The sequence below is a fragment of the Electrophorus electricus genome, chromosome 22, assembly GCF_013358815.1.
Source record: "Electrophorus electricus isolate fEleEle1 chromosome 22, fEleEle1.pri, whole genome shotgun sequence".
In the NCBI taxonomy this organism is placed as follows: Eukaryota; Metazoa; Chordata; class Actinopteri; order Gymnotiformes; family Gymnotidae; genus Electrophorus; species Electrophorus electricus.
Genome location: NC_049556.1, coordinates 14511568 through 14528756, shown reverse-complemented (window position 1 = coordinate 14528756; position 17189 = coordinate 14511568). Strand labels below are relative to the sequence as shown.

At 44.2% G+C, this 17189-nt stretch overlaps 1 protein-coding gene across 1 annotated transcript in view; it reads right to left on the bottom strand.

The window, feature by feature from the left end:
* The window catches only part of LOC113568782 (multifunctional procollagen lysine hydroxylase and glycosyltransferase LH3-like), an 18423-nt gene extending 1548 nt beyond the window's left edge, over window positions 1-16875 (bottom strand). The window contains exons 1-15 of the mRNA XM_035521714.1: window positions 16725-16875; window positions 16016-16107; window positions 14714-14850; window positions 14216-14379; window positions 10066-10178; window positions 9532-9595; window positions 9324-9421; window positions 8891-8989; window positions 7131-7262; window positions 4813-4934; window positions 4293-4397; window positions 3325-3450; window positions 2673-2814; window positions 1379-1492; window positions 916-1092 (exon numbers count right to left, since the gene is read on the bottom strand). Of these exons, the coding sequence (XP_035377607.1) occupies window positions 916-1092; window positions 1379-1492; window positions 2673-2814; window positions 3325-3450; window positions 4293-4397; window positions 4813-4934; window positions 7131-7262; window positions 8891-8989; window positions 9324-9421; window positions 9532-9595; window positions 10066-10178; window positions 14216-14379; window positions 14714-14850; window positions 16016-16107; window positions 16725-16800 (1761 nt within the window). The 5' untranslated portion in view covers window positions 16801-16875. The remainder of the gene's footprint in view (window positions 1-915; window positions 1093-1378; window positions 1493-2672; window positions 2815-3324; window positions 3451-4292; window positions 4398-4812; window positions 4935-7130; window positions 7263-8890; window positions 8990-9323; window positions 9422-9531; window positions 9596-10065; window positions 10179-14215; window positions 14380-14713; window positions 14851-16015; window positions 16108-16724) is intronic.
* Between the last annotated feature and the right edge of the window lie 314 nt (window positions 16876-17189).

Here is a 17189-nt window from a genome sequence, read left to right as displayed (position 1 = left end):
ATGTGGTCTTCAGATTAGCTCAGGAACAGTGCGTAGAGAGCTTCGTGGGATGGGTTTCCATGGCTGAGCAGCTGCATCCAAGCCTTACATCACCAAGCACAATGCAAAACAGTGGATGCAGTGGTGTACAGCACGCTGCCACTGGACTCTAGAGCAGAGGAGACGTGTTCTCTGGAATGACGAATCACGTTTCTCCGTCTGGCAATCCGATGGACGAGTCTGGGTTTGGCGGTTGCCAGGAGAACGGTACTTGTGTGGCTGCATTGTGCCAAGTGTAAAGTGGTGGAGGGGGGATCATGTTGTGGGGTTGTTTTTCAGGAGTTGGGCTCAGCCCCTTAACACGAGTGAAAGGAACTGTTAATGCTTCAGCATACCAAGAGATTTTGGACAATTTCATGCTCCCAACTTTGTGGGAACAGTTTGGGGATGTCCCCTTCCTGTTCCCACATGACTGTAAACGAGTGCACAAAGCAAGGTCCATAAAGACAAGGATGAGCAAGTTTGGTGTGGAAGAACTTGACTGGCCTACACAGAGTCCTGACCTCAACTCGATAGAACACCTTTGGGATGAATTAGAACGGAGACTGTGAGCCAGGCCTTCACATCAGTGTCTGACCTCACAAATGTGCTTCTGGAAGAAAGGTAAAAAATTCCCATAAACACACTCCTAAACCTTGTTGGAAGCCTTCCAGGAAGAGTTGAAGCTGTTATAGCTGCAAAGGGTAGGCCAACATCATATTAAACGCTATGGGTTAGAATTGGGATGCCACTCAAACTCATATGTGTGTGAAGGCAGATGAGTGAATACTTTTGGCAATATAGTGTACATCTCTTGTACAATGAGCTGAACTCTCGATGTGCAGCAGCATCTGTAGGACTGTGTGTAGCGGTATAGTGACGTATATATACAGTTACATTATGTCTCCCTGAAGACCACATGCCAAAGTCCTCCATCGTCTGCACCAGTTCATCACACATCCGTTCAGAAAAGATGGGAAACCAGTAAACGTCGGGACAGGGCTGTTCCACCACAGTCTCCCCCTCCTCAAAGATCTGAGAGTAGTTCTCATGGACATACTTCTCTCTCCAGTCCTACACACACACACACACACACACACACACACACACACACACACACACACACACACACACACACACACTCTTTAATGCTAATTTAAATAAAATAAATAATACAATTCCCATTATTGTCTGTGTATATGTGAAAGTGCATGAGTGTTCGTATCTGTGCATGTGTTTGCGTATGTGGGTGTGTATCTCTGTGAAAGTGTGTGTGTGTGTGTGTGTGTCTGTGCATATGTGAATATGCTTGTATGTGTTTGAGACACAGAGAGTGAAAATACAGAAGTATAGTCCTTACCATGGGGTTATCGAATATTTGCCAAATGTCAGGGTAGAGTCTGCTGATGTTGTAGTTGTTGGATGAGATCAATCGGCCAAACTCATCTCTGTTAGACACAAACATGAACACACCCTACAAAACATAAAGGCAGATCTACTCAAACTCTAGTGAGTAATCACAGTTAGGTAGGAAAATGTGTGTGTACGGCCAGGTTAGGGTTAGCATTAAGACTTGTGTGAACACTGGTGTGGGTTACTTGGTTATTGTTACTGAGCTCTACAGTGATCCCTGTATTCTACAGTGTTCTAGTTCATTGGTATGTTGGACTCTAACTTGCTGTACTGTACTAGGATGTATTCTATGAGGAAATGAAAAAAACACTTTTGTAAGTTGCTCTGGATAAGAGCATCTGCTAAATGCCGTAAATGTAAATGTCACCATGAAATGCTTGCTTGTGCTATAAGAGCTTATGCATGTAGCTATAACTACTTAATTATACAGGCTTATGACAGGCATTATAAAGCAGTGTAATATATATATATATATATATATAAAATATATATAAAAAACTTAATTAATTAATTAATTAATTCATTCATTCATTCATTCATTCATTCATTCGGTAAACCACATTATAAATACATTTATAACGAATTAAAATACAGGATGGATTCACATGACATGTTGCCCAAATACTTTTTAAACTCTTTTTTAGCTATATACACTCCAGAGGTCTTTTATGGATAGTTTTTCCTGATTTGAAATGTCACTACATCAGTAATATCTTTCAGGTCTTCATATGGAACTGCACCAAGACAGGAAGTTTGGGGAGGGTACCTTGTATTTTTGTTTGTATCATAGTCTACATGCTGTAACAAATTTATTACAAAGCAACTTTTGGTTGCAAGTGACTTTTTACCTAGCTTACACTTCATATTCATTTATTCTGACTTTTCAAATCCATATCAGTCACTTTGGCCCTCTGTGTTTGGCTGTGTTCTGTCTACACATCTTTGTCTAACGATTATCTGAGTCTGGACTGTATAAAGATAATGAGGCTGATGTGCCTTAAACAAACATTACCACATATGGATCCTGCCTCAGCTCACTTCATATTCCGATACGAATGAATGCAGTTGTATTTATGTAGCACCTTTCAAGGAGCCCAAGGTCACTTTACAATTAAAACACACACAGCTTTTATATCACGAGACAATTTATCATGATGGCTACCTAGATAGGGACTCAAACCTGAGACCCCAGCACTGAGAGGCAAACGCGCGGATACATATGTGCACACGCAGACAAACACCTGGTCTCGGACTGCTCTGCAGAAGACCATGTCAGGGTCTATCTCTTCCTCCTCATAGAGGGAGATGTGGGCCAGTCGTGTACGCAGGATGTCACCACGAATCAGGTACACCTGAGTTACATAGGGCACATTCCACAGGCCCCTGGACAGACAGGTAGACCAGAGTTACACAGAGCACATTCCACAGGCCCCTGTGGGCTTAGAACCCATTATTTATTTGTTAATGCATTAATTAAATGTATTATTTAGCTGTTGAATTCCTAACTCCTAACAGTGAGTTAGGGATTAGGGTGCAGTGAGAGCCTCTAGCAGACTTTTAATTAATTTTGAACAGAACAACACATTTCAACACAAGACATAAATGTAGACACAGATTCATTCACAAACACCAACCTCCTGACCCACACAGACGCATTTACATTTAATTTTATCCAAAGCAACTTAAAATTATGACTGGGTACAACTTGAGTAACTGAGGGTTAAGGGTCTTATTCAGGGACCCAACAGTGGCAACTTTGTAGTGGTGGGGCTTGAACCAGCAACCTTCTGATGACTAGTCAAGTACCTTCACCACTGAGCTACCACTACTCAGGCTTATACTCATAGCCACACGTACACTCCCTGCCACACACAGCATGAAGAGTGGCCTTACACTCGTTTGGCTTGCACAATGTCAATGTAATCCTCAGAACAGGAGTAGAACCCTTCAGGACTCAGAGCACCCCAGAAATTAGACCAGAGCTTCCCATGTCGAGACAACATTGGGGCAATCACTGACCTGATAATGAGCGACAGACAGACAGAGTAAAAGACAGAAAGAGGCAGTCAGAAAATGCACACCAGGGTGTGCCCCCCCCCCCCCCCCCCCCCCCCCCATTATCCACACCAGAGTTTGCTAAGTCTAACCCTACTTCTAGATTGACTAATTAAACTACTACTTATTGTAGGATGTTGCTTATTACACTGATGTTGACTAACAAACTCTAGTACTCAGTGTTATTTGCACTCATCATTGTTTCAGACAGACCTTATGAATTTTGTAATTCTAGGCATCAGCAGTGATCCCTGTATTTCTACAGTATTCTAGTTCACTGGCATTTTGGACTCTAACCTGCTGTACTGTACTGGGATGTATTCTGTGAGGAAATTAAAAAGCACTTTTGTAAGTCGCTGTGGATAAGAGCGTCTGCTAAATGCTGTACATGTAAATATAACCCTGTGGAGCTAGTCTAGGGTTAACCTTGGTCTATCAAACCCCAACCCTGTGGATCTAGTCCAGGGTTAACCCTGGTCTATCTTAAACCCCAACCCTGTGGATCTAGTCTGATAGCTACCCACTTCAGATGCGCTGGGTAAGCAACCAACTGCTAGTCATACGTGCAGGAGAGACTGATTATCATACAACATAAAAATGATCACCACTCTGTTTGGATAGAATCTCTGACTTGTTAACAACTCTCTGATTTTCTCTGTATTCTCTACAGAAACAGAAGCTGTCTTCTACTCAACAGTGTGTGTGTGTCTATTTGTGTGTGTGCAGGTGTATGCATGGAATGTGCCAGAGTGTGCTTATGTAAGGGTTTGAGAAAGTATGTGTGTGTGTGTGCGCGTGTGTGTTACTTGTTTTCTTCTATAAGGATCCGCAGTATGTCAGGGTTGGTCAAAGCCACATCAGAATCAATGCTGAAGTAGTAATCACAGGTGATGCTGCTCTTACACGCCTCTCTAACACACACACGCACGCACACGCACGCACGCACACACACACACACACACACACACACACACACAAACACAATCTATGAAAGTGGAATGCGTGTGTCTCACTGTAGGCAGTATACATTATAGATATTATACATCCATATCATCAGGATTTGGACACATTCTAATTCCAGAACTTTTGGAAATTAAGTTAGGTTTTCTTTAAAAAAAAAAATCCAAATAGCCCTTTTCTATATTTCACACTAGAAAAATCTAAACTTACTTCAACAATAGAAAAATATAAAATACAAAAACTTGCTAATTGATTGCTAAAACTTTAACGACAGCTGACTCGTACACATATAGGCCTAGGGTTAAGGCTGGGGCTATGTAGGTGTGTGGGGGAGTGTGTGTGTGTGTTTGTGGTGTGTACACTTACACAGCCATGGTTCTGGCCCGGTCATGCCGGAGGTTTTCCTCAGGTACAACAATACGAGCATCTAAGAACAAAGAACGATGCCGACTCCAAAACAACTCAATGTGCTTCTCATGATACACCACCTAATCTCTCTCACACACACACACACACACACACACACACACACGAGTAGAATATAACATTCTCAGGATTAATATTGTTAATATACAGCCTCCTGAGTGTGCATGAGTGTGTTTGTGCAGGAGTGACTGTGCATGAGTGTGTGTATGTATAGGAGTGATTGTGTATGTGTGTATGTTTGTGTAGAAGTGTATGAGTATGCATGTATGTTTGTGTAGGAGTGATTGTGTACAAGCGTATATGGGTATGAGTGTGTGTATGTATAGGAGTGATTGTGGGAGTGTGTGCACGAGTGTGTGAGAGTAGGAGTGATGACTCATCGGTTCAACCAGATTCAGGCACACAAAATGGAATATAAAAAAGATACAAAAGACATCCTTCCTGTAAACCGGTAAGCAAGCAGTACGAATGTGGGGTAATAGGTCTGCTAGATGTGATGGCCCTGACTTTACCCTGACTTTGTGTGTGTGTAGACAGAGAGACCTCGACAGACAGACAGCCAGCACTAGATGATCTGTAAACTCTAAAGCTTTATTTAGGACCTTGGTAATGAAGGACCCCACCCATCCCAACAATAGGCTTTTCTCTCTGTTGAGGTCAGGGAAGCGCTTTCGCTCCCTGAAGACTAAGACAGAGAGACTGAAGAGGAGCTTCTTCCCACAGGCCATTCGGGCCCTGAATCAGGGAAACTGATCAACTGTGCGGACCACCACCACCATGTAACATGTAACTGTAAAGATGTTCAATTGTAAGATGGAACTGTACATTGTGTACATACATATACACACGCATACATTTCTCTATACACCCGTTTTGTTTTGTTTTTTCCTCAGTTTGGACAGAGCACTCTCAAACCATTTCACTGCGAGATATACTGTGTATGATTATGTATGTGACAAATAAACCGAACTTGAACTTAAACTTGGTATAACCACTGATCCCGGTTAATCACTCGAGTCACTATGAGCACCATTTCTAAAATAGCATTTAGGAAACCTGCTCACAATAAGACATAAACTAACCCTACAGACGCTTGGTTAGTTTAACCCTAACCCTACAGACGCTGTCGTACTTGCTGTCCAGTAAGTTGACATCTTGTTAAACAAGAGGATTCAACTTCAGTCACATCCACAGAAAGTGGTTTAGCTTCAGCAGAGAGAACTGAACTGCAGAAAGATGTTTTGGGTTTATGATTCAGTAGCTGTAACACTTTGTCTAGTAACAGTGACATGGTGAGGTGATTAAACCTAATGGGTTTCTGCTGGCTAGTTACCAAGTGTTTGTTGATTTGACCATGTTTAATTGCAGATGTATACACCACGCTGACCGTGTGTGTGTGTAGATACATACAGTGCATGCCACAAACCGTGTGTGTGTAGATATATACAGTGCATGCCACGCTGACTGTGTGTGTGTGTGTGTGTGTGTGTGTGTGTAGCTATATACAGTGCATGCCATGCTGACCGTGTGTGTCTAGATATATACAGTGCATGCCACGCTGACCGTGTGTGTGTGTGTGTGTGTGTGTGTGTGTGTGTGTGTGTGTGTGTGTGTGTGTGTAGCTATATACAGTGCATGCCATGCTGACCGTGTGTGTCTAGATATATACAGTGCATGCCACGCTGATCGTGTGTGTGTGTGTGTGTGTGTAGATATATACAGTGCATGCCACACTGACCATGTGTGTGTGTGTGTGTGTGTGTGTGTAGCTATATACAGTGCATGCCATGCTGACCGTGTGTGTGTAGATATATACAGTGCATGCCACGCTGACTGTGAGTGTTGAGCTGCTACAATGAATATGTGTTTGTGTTTGTCATGTATCTCTTTTAATCTGGTTGAGTTTGAGAGTACTGCACAGAATTTGGCTGGAGTACGTACGGGATACGAACGTTTCATTGTTGTGTTCAACAGTCCTGATTAGCTAGCTAGTGTGTTTCAGTATCTCATTAGTGCTGAACCATGAAAAAAAAAAAGCATTTAGTCATCTTTTGTTTCTTTCAGCTAACCATTTGTGTCCAGCAGGGGGCACCCTGATCTGTGGCTGCTATGGAATTGTATGGTTTGCGTAGTGGTAAACGCCACCAATGAACATTACTGTATCATAAATGTACATAGAGTAGTCAAATTGTTGTGTAAAATGTGCGTGAACCACATGTACGTTGTTGTGTAAAGCATGTGTGAATTCATGCATGTACATTGTTGTGGATGAAGAGCCTTAAACGAGTGTGTGGGTAATTCAGTGTTGTCAGTCTCTCCAGAAACTCCTCCAGGAAGGGTGTTGGCTGTTCGATGAACACAGCAATGTGCACCAGGGGCATCTCTTCATCCTACAGCAACAGTAGAGACATTCTACATTAAATGTTAGACACACGTCCCCTCTACATACTACATGAACATTAGACGCACGTCCCCTCTAATTCTACATTAACGTTAGACGCACGTCCCCTCTACATACTACATTAACGTTAGAGACAAGACCCCTCTACATTCTACATTAACGTTAGAGACACGTCCCCTCTACATACTACATTAACGTTAGACGCACGTCCCCTCTACATACTACATTAACATGAGAGACAAGACCCCTCTACATTCTACATTAACGTTAGACGCACGTCCCCTCTACATACTACATTAACATTAGAGACAAGACCCCTCTACATTCTACATTAACGTTAGAGACACGTCCCCTCTACATGCTACATTAACATTAGAGACACGTCCCCTCTACATACTACATTAACATCAGACACGTCCCCTCTACATACCACAGTAACGTTAGCGACACGTTCCCTCTACATACCACAGTAACGTTAGCGACACGTCCCCTCTACATACCACAGAAAGGTTAGAGACACGTCCCCTCTACATACCACAGTAACGTTAGCGACACGTCCCCTCTACATACCACAGAAAGGTTAGAGACACGTCCCCTCTACATACGACAGTAACGTTAGCGACACGTCCCCTCTACATACCACAGAAAGGTTAGAGACACGTCCCCTCTAAATACCACAGTAACGTTAGCGACACGTCCCCTCTACACACCACAGTAACGTTAGACACGTCCCCTCTACATACCACAGAAAGGTTAGAGACACGTCCCCTCTACATACCACAGTGACGTTAGACACGTCCCCTCTACATACCACAGTAACGTTAGCGACACGTCCCCTCTACATACCACAGAAAGGTTAGAGACACGTCCCCTCTACATACCACAGTAACGTTAGACACGTCCCCTCTACATACCACAGTAACGTTAGACACGTCCCCTCTACATACCACAGAAAGGTTAGAGACACGTCCCCTCTACATACCACAGTGACGTTAGACACGTCCCCTCTACATACCACAGTAACGTTAGCGACACGTCCCCTCTACATACCACAGAAAGGTTAGAGACACGTCCCCTCTACATACCACAGTAACGTTAGACACGTCCCCTCTACATACCACAGTAACGTTAGCGACACGTCCCCTCTACATACCACAGTAACGTTGGCGACACGTCCCCTCTACATACCACAGTAACGTTAGCGACACGTCCCTTTACATACCACAGTAACGTTAGCGACACGTCCCCTCTACATACCACAGAAAGGTTAGAGACACGTCCCCTCTACATACCACAGAAAGGTTAGAGACACGTCCCCTCTACATACCACAGTAACTTTAGATACGTCCCCTCTACATACCACAGTAACGTTAGCGACACGTCCCCTCTACATACCACAGAAAGGTTAGAGATCACTGCCAACACCTGTTATTCGTGTTCCACAATAAGAGGGAGTACTGTCTTTTGAACAGGACTGTATACCCAAAATGTTATACAAATGATTTTCTAATTGAAAAATTAAGCAATGTAAGAAGTACAAGAGTATCCCTAAATACTAAAGGGGTGACAGAATGACAGGAAACGACAGATAGGAATAATTAAAATTAAAACACTAACTGGGATATCGTTCAGATATAGCAGATCATCACAGATGCCACATCCTCTTTCATATGTCCACGCTGTTGGAACATAGTTGCCCAGGTAATTCAGCTGGAGCTAGAGACACACACACACACACACACACACACACACACACACACACACACACACACACACACACACACACACACACACACACACACACAATAAAGACATTCAACAATAAAGCAAGACCAGACAAGGGTGGGACTGATGAATTGTGTCACAACTGGCCTCTCCATGGACTGTGACTGGTTTGTTTTGGGGCAGTATCTGATAAATCTAATAATCTCTAGGCTAGGGTCAGGGTCAGGCTACTGTACCAGCCTAATGCTCATCTGACATTAAGAGAGCGGGAGGGGCAGTGAGGCAGAGGGGTGGAGAGAGGCAGTGAGGCAGAGGGGTGATTTACCTTGGTAGGTCCATTGCCATGGATAACAACTGGAAGTGTATCGTAAGCAACATTGCGAGCTCTGACTCGAGATTTCTCAAACTTCAGAACCACTTCCTCTAAAAGTTTAAAGAACACACATGTTCCTTAACACACATGACATCTAAAATTGAAAAAGGACAATGCAAAGTGTGTGTATACACACACCCACGTTCATATGTGTTCTTACCAATGGCGCCATTAAGATTCTGGAAAATCCGTGATTTATGATCCAGTGTCATGTTGAACTTAGTCTGAGAGAGAGAGAGAGAGAGAGAGAAAACAATGAGAAACAAGGGTTAGTAACAGCTTATTAATGTGTTAAAGGGTTAGTAACAGCTTATTGATGTGTTAATGGGTTAGGGTTAGTAATAGCTTGTTAATGGGTTAGGGTTAGTAACAGCTTATTAATGTGTTAAAGGGTTAGTAACAGCTTATTAATGTGTTAATGGTTTGTTAGCTGCCACTACTACTGTTGCCTCTATGTTTTATTATTATTATTATTATTAAAATAGTAGTATTGGAGACGGTGTGGGTTTTTGTTGCAGTCGTAATTTTTGATGTTATTACTGCAGCTACTAACAGGCTTTACAGTAATTTTCTGAAAACACAATCAATTGAATTGGGAGAAAGAGAAACAGGAAAAGGAAAAATGTCTTTCAGGTGAAAGACAGACACACAGACAGACACAGGCACAGACAAACACACAGACAGACAGACACACCCTTTGTTCCTGGTCCAGGTAGATGCGTGTGTAGAACGGCTGGTCATCATCATGGTCTCTGTGGTTCCATTGCTCCACAACAGCAAAGATCTCAGGAGCAAACCCAATGAACCCTACCCAAACACACACACACACACACACACACACACACACACACAAACCCAAATGAACCCTACACACACCCACTCAAACCACTGCAAACCCAAATGAACCCTACACACACACTCAAACCATCGCAAACCCAAATGAATCTTAAACACACACACACACACCCCATCACAAACCCAAATGAATCCTTCACTCACACACACACACACACGACCACAAACCCAAATGAATCCTTCACACACACACACACGACCACAAACCCAAATGAACCCGACACACACACACACACACACACTCAAACCATCACAAACCCAAATGAACCCTACACAAACACTCTCATAAACCATCACAAACCCAAAAGAACCCTACACACACACACACACACACACACACACACACACGACCACAAACCCAAATGAACCCTACACACACACAGACACACTCATAAACCATCACAAACCCAAAGGAACCCTACACAAACACTCTCATAAACCATCACAAACCCAAAAGAACCCTACACACACACACACACACACACACACACACACACGACCACAAACCCAAATGAACCCTACACACACACACACACACACACACACACACACACACACACACACACACACACACAGACACACACACCCCCCCCACCATCGCAAACTCAAATGAACCCTACACACACACCCCCCCACCATCGCAAACTCAAATGAACCCTACACACACACACCCCCCACCATCGCAAACTCAAATGAACCCTACACACACACACACACACACACACACACACACACCCCCACCATCGCAAACTCAAATGAACCCTACACAAACAGTCAAACCATCGCAAACCCAAATGAACCCTACACACACACTCAAACCATCGCAAACCCAAATGAACCCTACACACACACTCAAACCATCGCAAACCCAAATGAACCCTACACACACACACACACACTCAAACCATCGCAAACCCAAATGAACCCTACACACACACACACACTCAAACCATCGCAAACCCAAATGAACCCGACACACACACACACACTCAAACCATCGCAAACCCAAATGAACCCTACACACACACACCCCATCACAAACCCAAATGAATCCTTCACTCACACACACACACACACGACCACAAACCCAAATGAATCCTTCACACACACGACCACAAACCCAAATCAACCCTACACACACACACACACACACACACAAACACCCCCCCCACCATCGCAAACTCAAATGAACCCTACACACACACACCCCCCACCATCGCAAACTCAAATGAACCCTACACACACACCCCCCACCATCGCAAACTCAAATGAACCCTACACACACACACACACACACACACACACCATCGCAAACTCAAATGAACCCTACACACACAGTCAAACCATCGCAAACCCAAATGAACCCTACACACACACACACACTCAAACCATCGCAAACCCAAATGAACCCTACACACACACACACACACACTCAAACCATCGCAAACCCAAATGAACCCTACACACACACACACACACACTCAAACCATCGCAAACCCAAATGAACCCTACACACACACACACACACACACACACACACTCAAACCATCGCAAACCCAAATGAACCCTACACACACACACACACACACACACACTCAAACCATCGCAAACCCAAATGAACACTACACACACACACACACACACTCAAACCATCGCAAACCCAAATGAACCCTACACACACACACACACTCAAACCATCGCAAACCCAAATGAACCCTACACACACACACACACACTCAAACCATCGCAAACCCAAATGAACCCTACACACACACACACACACTCAAACCATCGCAAACCCAAATGAACCCTACACACACACACACACTCAAACCATCGCAAACCCAAATGAACCCTACACACACACACACACACACTCAAACCATCGCAAACCCAAATGAACCCTACACACACACACACACTCAAACCATCGCAAACCCAAATGAACCCTACACACACACACACACTCAAACCATCGCAAACCCAAATGAACCCTACACACACACACACACACACTCAAACCATCGCAAACCCAAATGAACCCTACACACACACACACACACACACTCAAACCATCGCAAACCCAAATGAACCCTACACACACACACACACACACACACTCAAACCATCGCAAACCCAAATGAACCCTACACACACACACACACACTCAAACCATCGCAAACCCAAATGAACCCTACACACACACACACACACACTCAAACCATCGCAAACCCAAATGAACCCTACACACACACACACACTCTCAAACCATCGCAAACCCAAATGAACCCTACACACACACACACACTCAAACCATCGCAAACCCAAATGAACCCTACACACACACACACACACACTCAAACCATCGCAAACCCAAATGAACCCTACACACACACACACACTCAAACCATCGCAAACCCAAATGAACCCTACACACACACACACACTCAAACCATCGCAAACCCAAATGAACCCTACACACACACACACTCAAACCATCGCAAACCCAAATGAACCCTACACACACACACACTCAAACCATCGCAAACCCAAATGAACCCTACACACACACACTCAAACCATCGCAAACCCAAATGAACCCTACACACACACACTCAAACCATCGCAAACCCAAATGAACCCTACACACACACACTCAAACCATCGCAAACCCAAATGAACCCTACACACACACACACACTCAAACCATCGCAAACCCAAATGAACCCTACACACACACACACTCAAACCATCGCAAACCCAAATGAACCCTACACACACACACACACACACTCAAACCATCGCAAACCCAAATGAACCCTACACACACACACACACACTCAAACCATCGCAAACCCAAATGAACCCTACACACACACACACACACTCAAACCATCGCAAACCCAAATGAACCCTACACACACACACACACTCAAACCATCGCAAACCCAAATGAACCCTACACACACACACACACACACTCAAACCATCGCAAACCCAAATGAACCCTACACACACACACTCAAACCATCGCAAACCCAAATGAACCCTACACACACACACTCAAACCATCGCAAACCCAAATGAACCCTACACACACACACACTCAAACCATCGCAAACCCAAATGAACCCTACACACACACACTCAAACCATCGCAAACCCAAATGAACCCTACACACACACACTCAAACCATCGCAAACCCAAATGAACCCTACACACACACACTCAAACCATCGCAAACCCAAATGAACCCTACACACACACACACACGCTCAAACCATCGCAAACCCAAATGAACCCTACACACACACACACACACACACGCTCAAACCATCGCAAACCCAAATGAACCCTACACACACACACACACGCTCAAACCATCGCAAACCCAAATGAACCCTACACACACACACACACACACACGCTCAAACCATCGCAAACCCAAATGAACCCTACACACACACACACACACGCTCAAACCATCGCAAACCCAAATGAACCCTACACACACACACACACGCTCAAACCATCGCAAACCCAAATGAACCCTACATACACACACACACACGTAAACCAACCCACACACAAACCACCACAACCCCTATTGATAACCAAAGGATTTCACAATTCATTTTTCACATTGTATTACACTGTAGCACCACAGTTATAACACTCAATTATGATGCTTGTACACCATGATCACACGTGTGCACACGCACACACACACACACACACACACACACACACACACACACACACAGACATGCATGCAGAGTGGCGATTCTAGAGTCTGTTGGGGCTGCAGGCAAAAATTCACGGGGCCACCCAAGAGAATTCAGGCCTCTTTGCCATTACTGTAGTTTAAAGTGTGTCAGTCCTCGGGCACCCCCCACTGGCCTGGGGCCCTCAGCAGTTGCCGGCCTTGCCTGGTGTCAAGCAGCACCTCTGTGCACACATGTACGCACTCACGCACACCCACACCTACCTCCAGAGTTGAGGTAGCGTTTGCCGCTGTGGACAGGTGGGTACTTTGGGGCCAGCCACTGGTCAGGCCAACAGAAGCCCTCAGCAGAGAAAACCACTCGGTGCTTAAAGCGGGAGAATTTCAACAGGAGCTCCTCCGGCCCGCTCGCCAGGATGACATCATAACTACAGACATCAGCATCACAGGGACGACACAACGACAGACGGATGTCATGTGAATGACATCATAACTCCAGACAGAAATACAATCATGAAGGTGCATACAAATGTAGAATAGATAATGCTATTATTAATAATGTTATACACAGCATTAGAACTCAGGACATTGGTATGTATTAACACAAAGCAGGCATCATACACAGAGTGTTAGTACAGAGCGTTAGTACACAGCAGAGATTTAGCACACAGAACACTAGTAGGGACACACTGTCCAGGTAGAGAGGCAAACATTGGTGTTTCAACACACACGCAAACACGCACGCGTGCGCACAGGACCCACCTGTCGACGAAGAGGATAACTGTGTTGTGTTTGTCTTTGTGTTTCTGCATTTCATTCTTCAACCATCGAACCTTCTGTCCACCACCAACAGTTTTAGCTACATCACCCCCTCTCCAATCCTCTCCAAGACCCAGCACCTACACACACACACACACACACACACACACCTTAATTTGGACTGAGCATTAATATATTGTTCAAATTAAACTGAATATAAACATTACCCTGTAATTAGCTAAAAAGGGCAAATATTAGCTAAAATATCTCATTATCTTGAAGGAATCTATGGTTAAGATGTGTAAGGTTATTTACTAATTTAGTTAGTCAACATTAAGGTTGACTAACTGATAAAGGACTTCAGAAGGAAGCGGTGGAACCAGCCCAGGTGGAGAGGACCATTCCAAGTGCTACTGACGACTAACACTGCCGTCAAGACCGACGGAAGAGCGACATGGGTGCATCACACGCATTGTAAAAAAAAAAAGGCACCAGAAACGCCACCGCAGGACTAGCAAGATGCAGCACCTCCTGTGGATTAGCCTGATACTATCACGCATCAGTGTCATTACATCTAAAGATTGGTGTATACAAAAGTATGGAGGAGTAGAATTGGACTACATGGTGGGCAGTTCTACTGCCTGGACTTTTGACTTATGTGACGTAATTAATTGTGCAGGAAAGAATATATACATACATATATATACATATACATGTACGTATGTACACACACACTCACACACTTCAAAACCACCAGGACACAACCACCACCCTTGGTAGTTTTTCTCCAGGCACTGTTGCATTGATGCGAGTTCCTATATATCGTTATAGATCAGCTCCCTCTCTGGGAGTCCTGACACCACAGTTCCCTCCATGCTGCACAGAAACGTCTGAACGGAACGATAGTTTCAAACAGCATTCATGACAAGATCTTCTGACTGGACAGATGCAACACGTTGGCCGGATTAACTTACATAAAGTGTTGCTCGTCTCAACTTTTTTTCCGTATCCCCGAACGACAATGAAACGGAAACGAACAGCACTCGCTACAGTGCGAATGCCCCGTGCAAGTATACGGGGGGATAACAATAAAACTTAAAATTTGCAAAGACTCGCATGAAACCCCTTTCCGACAACCTGATTATTTAGATGGTCACTGCAGTGTTTAGCATTTCATTAGCAGAATAATTTTATAAGAAGAATCATTGATAATTAGCAAATATGGTCAACAGATGGGGAGAATCGGGTGTGTTAATTCAGGATTAAAGGAAAGAACTGGAGAACAAGAGGAGGAAATCTGAAAACCTTAATAGTGTAGTTAAATTCTGTCGCTGTTCGCATGAATCTGTTAAAGCCATCCGTCTCTTCTGTCGCCGCAGTGATCACCAACAAATCCTCTAAAGGACAGAGAGAGAGAGAAAGATATTTTATTTTGGGTCCTTTAATCAGATAACAAGGACTCCCTTCTTAAACCTTGAGTAACTTAACCTCTGCACAGAAACCGCAGTAACGAGTTCTACTAGCCAGAAGCTCCACTTAGTGAGCAGCATCGTGGATGCTATTTACACTTCGAGGCCTTGACCAGATTACTAGATTAGAAATCACTAGATTACTAACTAGACACTTACTCACATTCAGATACTGCCCTTCTGGTTTTAGAAATAAAAGATACGAAATTAATATGAACTAGCTAACTAGCTAGATTATGATCACTCGCTGTCTCTAGTTTTGTAACTAACTTAGTACATTTTAACAAGTTTTTGAGACAAAATAACCCATCATGTGACCGACATAGCTAACTAAAATACTAGCAGAGCTACCCACACAAAATTATGGTACATTGAGGCGAATTGTCTAGAGGTAGCAGAAGTTATTTATCGTTAGCTAGCCTAGCTAGCTAGTTTACGTTGGACTGGGTTAAGTGGTGAGAGCCACCCGACACCTGCACGCAGTGCTGTGGCTAACCGCTTTAGCTTCTTTGCCAGCTTCAGCCCAAACCCATCTACTTTCCCACCTGGTGTAACAGGCTGTGCGGTGGAGGACGAGCTGAGCCACACCGCGCACACAACCAGTAAGAGCTGGGCTGCCATGGCCACGAAGATATAGGTTAACCCGCGTTAAAGTCCCGTTCATTAACCGCGTCCCTGCTCGGCAAAGTCCCTGAATTCTTGCAAGTACCAGGGAAGTAATTCCTAAACACCCTGCTTCCGGTCTTTAAACCAATACCAATGCATGAAACATTGACCGACAAAAGAGAAACCAATTAGAGGACCCGAATGGAAGCATTCCCGGCCAATCAGAATCAAATAAGATTCCCTTTTTCCTTAAAGGTTCCTGAAAAGGGGACCGGGGGTCTCGCGCTGCCACGTTTTAGGAACGCAGCCCCGAGGTTGATGAGCGCGTGCGTGTATCGGCACATACGACCAACGTTGCCGGCTCACGCGCGCTGTAAGCAGAAATTCAGAGGTAAAAGGAGGGA